The sequence below is a fragment of the Stylophora pistillata genome, chromosome 8 (assembly GCF_964205215.1).
Source record: "Stylophora pistillata chromosome 8, jaStyPist1.2, whole genome shotgun sequence".
Taxonomy (NCBI): Eukaryota; Metazoa; Cnidaria; class Anthozoa; order Scleractinia; family Pocilloporidae; genus Stylophora; species Stylophora pistillata.
Genome location: NC_142526.1, coordinates 28,249,820 through 28,255,471, shown reverse-complemented (window position 1 = coordinate 28,255,471; position 5,652 = coordinate 28,249,820). Strand labels below are relative to the sequence as shown.

General features: G+C 42.6%; 1 protein-coding gene across 1 annotated transcript in view; it reads right to left on the bottom strand.

The window, feature by feature from the left end:
• The window catches only part of LOC148725733 (uncharacterized), a 6,561-nt gene extending 2,324 nt beyond the window's left edge, over positions 1 to 4,237 (bottom strand). Inside the window, exons 1-2 of the mRNA XM_088731532.1 lie at positions 3,807 to 4,237; positions 3,319 to 3,667 (exon numbers count right to left, since the gene is read on the bottom strand). Of these exons, the coding sequence (XP_088587658.1) occupies positions 3,319 to 3,667; positions 3,807 to 4,038 (581 nt within the window). The 5' untranslated portion in view covers positions 4,039 to 4,237. The remainder of the gene's footprint in view (positions 1 to 3,318; positions 3,668 to 3,806) is intronic.
• Between the last annotated feature and the right edge of the window lie 1,415 nt (positions 4,238 to 5,652).

Genomic DNA, 5,652 nt, shown 5'->3' with positions numbered 1-5,652 from the left:
GCAAAACGATTTGGGCTCAGTTCCTTTGTAAAAGTCTAACGTGACTTTAAGGAGCTATTCTGGGCATTCGATACCAGTGTATGGAGAAACTGCTGTTCATGTTAAGTATGGATCTCAAGAACTTGACCTACCCATTATAGTTACTAAAGGGAAAGGTGTTGCTCTCATGGGAAGAGATTGGTTGTCCAAGATTAAGTTGAACTGGCACCGCATTAACGCTGTTCGACAAGCTAACCAAGCAAGACCCAAGTTAGAAGACGTAGTTCAACAGTACCCCAAATTGTTTGATGGTAAACTAGGTACCATTACTGGATTCACAGCTCAGCTCAAAGTGGAAGAGAATGCTACACCTCAGTATTTCAAGTCTCGTCCGATGCCTTACGCACTCAGGGAGAAGGTGGAAAAGGAGCTGAAGCGCCTGGTGAAAGAAGGAGTATTAAAAAAGGTTGAAAGTTCGGATTGGGCCACACCAATTGTTCCCGTTCTTAAACCAGATGGAACAGTGAGAATTTGTGGCGATTTCAAACTCACCATTAACCCTTACTTAGATGTCCCAGAGTACCCTATGCCGACACCAGACGAATTATTCACAAAGTTGAATGGAGGTGAATTATTTACTAAGCTAGACCTCAGTCATGCCTACCAGCAAGTAGTCCTGGATGAGAAGTCCCAACCCTATGTCACTATTAATACCCACTTAGGTTTATACCGGTACACTAGACTACCATTTGGAGTGGCAGCTGCACCTGCAATATTCCAACAGATGATTGACAAAATGCTAGATGGCCTGGCCCAAACTGGCGGAATATTGGATGATTTGATCGTCACTGGTCAAAACGATGAGCAGCATATCGAGAACTTGCACCATACTCTCAAGAAATTTGAAGAATGTGGAGCTAAGTTTAAGGTTTCTAAGTGTGCGATTATGCAACCTAAAGTGGAATATTTTGCATTCGTCTTGGATCGGGAAGGTATACATCCTTCCCCAGCCAAAGTTCAAGCAGTCCTTGAAGTCTGTGAACCTGAGAACCGAACAGAATTGCAATCATTTTTAGGTTTGGTAAACTACTATCGCAAATTCATCCCAAACATGTCAACATTGGTCAGTCCTTTGAACCAGTTACTATCGAAGGACACACCCTGGTGTTGGAATAGGGAGTGTCAAGTATCATTTCAAGCTCTTAAAGATACTCTGGCTTCTTCAAAAGTGTTAGTTCATTACAATCCCAAGCTTGAAGTTCAGTTAGCCGTAGACGCTTCACCAGTAGGCCTGGGAGCAGTAATTTCACACATCACGGCTAATGGAACTGAGCGTCCGATTGCTTACGCCTCGCGATCTCTAACTAAATCTGAACGAAATTATTCAGTAATTGAAAAAGAAGCTCTAGCCATCATTTTCGGTATTCGCAAATTCCAGCAATTTCTGTATGGCCGCAGATTTACCCTTCAGACAGACCATCAGCCGCTAACGTTATTGTTTGGTTCCAAGAAGGCGATTCCAGCCGTAGCTGCATCACGGATTCAAAGATGGGCAATCCAGCTTTCAGCCTACCAGTATGATATCAAGTACCGCAGATCAAAGCAGAATGAGAATGCAGACGCCTTATCAAGACTTCCGTGTAAAGGAACAGACGTTGACTTACACATGGACGAAGAATCTGCAGACGTCAACAGGATCCAAGTTGCTAGAGTTCCAATCAATTCTAAACGGCTTCGAGAAGATGCAGCCCGAGACCCAGTGTTATCGAGAGTCATTCACTTCACCCTTTATGGATGGCCGGACAAGTCCGAGGTTTCTGACAATTTGAAAAGCTATTTTGCTAAACGAAATGAGTTTACAGTGGAGGACGGATGTCTTTTTAGAGGAACAAGAGTCGTGATTCCAGCGAAACACCAGGAGACTGTGTTAGCAGAGTTACACCTGAGTCACCCTGGAATTGTACGAATGAAAGCATTAGCGAGACTTCATGTTTGGTGGCCGGCGTTAGACTCAGATATCGAACAGTTAGTTGGAGACTGTGAGACCTGTCAGATAACGCACAGTAAAGCGCCACTAACCTCCGATAATCCCTGGATGTGGCCGCACCGACCTTGGCAACGAGTTCATGTCGATTATTGTGGTCCATTTCTTGGTGGTTTCTTTTTGGTTGTCGTAGACGCGAAGTCTAAATGGCTAGAAGTGATACCCATGTCAAGCACAACCGCTCAAGCAACGGTGGACGCATTACGCTCACTCTTTGCTATTCATGGTTTACCCGAAGAGATTGTCTCAGATAATGGCCCTCAATTTATTGCACAAGAGTTTAAAGATTTCCTACGATACAACCATGTGAAACAAATCCTCAGCGCGCCATACCATCCAGCATCTAATGGCGAAGCGGAGAGAGCAGTAAGAACCTTTAAACAAGCGATGAAAGCAGCTAAAAGTGAGCCAGGTACCATATCACAGAAGATTTGTTCATTCTTATTGAGCTATCGCACTACACCGCACACGGCAACAAGATGTACGCCCGCTGAATTGCTGATGAACCGAAGACTACGGACACGTCTAGATCTTTTACGACCAGATCTTCGAAAGAAAGTATCTAAATCCTCCAAGTTACAACCTACTGCGCCCAAGAGACAGCTTAGTGTCGGAGATCCAGTCTTGGTACAAGACTACAGGTAGAGTCAAGATCCTTGGGTCGAGGGAGTGGTAGTTGCCAAGTTAGGACCTGTGACTTATCGTGTACAGGTAAAGGAGTTATTTTGGAAACGCCATATCGATCAGTTGAAAGACCTCTCAGGAACGAAGATTCAACCCCATAAGCAGGAACAATCAGAGGATGGGGAAGTGAATGTGCCTCAATCTTTAGCAGCATATTCGCCAACTGAAACGCCCGTCACCACAGTAGGACACGTTCCTTCACATAGTGAACCAACACCCAACCAGAGTCAAACTCGTGCCACGGAGGCGAAACCAGCCCCAGAACAACCAAGGGATCTTGTAAATCAAGAAGAAGCCGTTTCATATAAGAAGTCTGATCGACGTGACCAGACTGTTTTTCCAGAGAGACGCTACCCAGTTCGTGACCGAAGACCGCCTAAGCGCCTTATTGAACAAGTTCCTTAGTGAGCTTGAGACTGTCTAAAGGAACTCTGACGTTTTATTATTTTAGTGTTCGTTGATACTTTTCCTAAGGAAGGGAGGAATGTTATGACGTATGCTAGCACGTGACTCGCCTCGTGCGTTGTGTTGTTGTAGTACATCCGCCATTAAACTAGTTGAGTTAATATTGCAATTGACTCTATTCTCGTCTCTCCAAACACTACAGAAATGACCCAAACATTTTCACCGTAAACCCAAGACTATTGTCAATGCAAATCTCTAGTTTTGGCAGAAGAAATTGCTCTAGTTCTTTACGAATAACAAGTCGATCAGAAAATGTCTTGTAGCTCCATTCATTCAAGCTTTTTAAAGACTTCATTTTTTGACAAAGTTCACTGAATGTCTTGTAGTACACACTTCTACTTCTGCTGCTACATGTACTGATACTCGAGTTGTTCAAAGGCACTGATCGAGCCGGTCTTGCCGCTGGTTTGTCCGTTTCGTGACTCTTTTTGGGCATATTCAATGTCGGTAATGCACCAAATCGCGGCTTTTTCTTGGTCATTTTCGCAGAGGTAACTATAAGTAGAAAAATAAGGCCCTATTAAGACAGGGATTCTTTCTAATTTTAAGTTCAAGCAAACCAAAATCAGAGGACACGTGCACTGCAGTGTGGTGAAAAAGCAAAAGTCAAACGACTTATACGTATCATACTTACATATTTCAATATCTTCAGGAGCAAAATGCTTCTCACATGTGTAGACTCGGTCATACTTTATTAGTTCTCTGAAATTCCGGTCCATTTCTCTTGTCTTCTTGATCTCTCCGAGCCACTCTTCCCTCCATTTTTCATGCGCTTCGTCTTTCGCCAATGGCAACTTCCAAATGCCAATTCCTTTTGTCCTTCGGCAAGATCCACAGCCAAATACTGCACAATTCTCTCCAGGCATAATTCTTCTTTACATTTGTTATCTTTGCATATTAAAAGGACAGACATAAGTAGCAGGAAACTAGTAAATAGAGCACGTCCCACATCTTGATTACAATGGAGACGCCATTTTGTTTAGCTGTGTGCAGGGTCGTGATCACGTGACGACGCAAAAACCATAACAAAGAGTTGTTTCTCTGAAGTTTGCCGGGTTTCATAACCAGTTCCCCTCTTCTAACTATGGTGGCACAGAGTAGAAATAAGAGAATTGAGAAAAGTATATATGCCAAAGCGGATACAAGAAATTACAGAAAAGATTGCTTTACTTAAAATTGAATGATGCCTAAACACGTCAGTTGGAGTAAAGGAATCGCTTCTAAACCGGCAGAAATATGGTTTCAATATACATCTTGCTAGTATTATACACCTTATTATTGTTGTTATTGTCATAGATGTCACTTACCAGTGCGGCGTCTCGTCAACGAACGGCCAATGAACTGTAAAGCAAACGCATCATGAGCGACGTGAGAATTTTGAACGATTGTGAATTATTGTACCAGAACAAGTATCTATTCGATTTGTGTGCGCCTAAAAAAGTGTGGGACCCCGACAAGTCATACGCGGTATTTTGGGATATTTCAATTACCCCTTATGTCAAAAGAGACGCCACGACATCATTTCTACATCTCGTCATTACATGGAGGTGTATTATTTTCTGCGGTATTTACAAGCCGTGTTCGAGAAGAAATGACCAGTACTCGAGATGGATAACCCAGCCTCCAAGTATAGATTCATAGATGCTTGCGTTAAATTACTTGACGAGACGGTGAGAGAAGTCAACGCATGGTCAAACCCCATAGGAGGACACATGCAGCTATACATGTTCAAACATTGGGATGCATTTGAACGGTTAGGAGAACGTTTAAGGTGGAATAATTTTTTCGTGGACGATGTGACAGAAGTGTTAGCATCGTTTCGTAATCCCATGTTAAGCCATTCGGAGGTCATGAGTGAAATGGAGACTTTGACATGTGAGAAATATTCTCCAGAGTGGTTTAAAAGAACAGCAGAGTCGCATCGGTTTATCAAAAACTGGTGAAAATTTACAACTCCGTCTTGAAAAAAAAAGCCTACAATGTGTGGAAAAGCGTATAGCCTTCAACGGACTTTTACAACTTTGAGATTCATATGTAAGGGTTCCGAGAATAATAAGTGACTTAAACAGCAAGAGTAAAAAACTCAGTGAAATTAAAACAGAAGAAATCATCAAACCATCGAATGTAGCCGTAGGGGTATAAACATCGTTCAGAGGGGAAACTTAACAAGATAATGTAGAGGCAATGATTCTTTAAATTGTTCCAATTTCTTTTTTAACAAATTTGTTTGTAATGAAATGTGTGTAGTCATTTATGTGCCGATGGAGTGTCGTAAAGAGCTTCCCGATTCGTACCCCAAAGAAGTATATTATCAAACCTATTTATGCCCTCACGAAATTTATAAATTCGATACACATGCTTGTACCAAAACGGGTCGCGCCCGCGTCTTGCTACATGCCATCTTAGGATTTGAAGCCACACCGTCCTTAGAAATACGCCATCGCCTTGTTTCTCGCGTCGCTGACTATAGAGATGTGTGG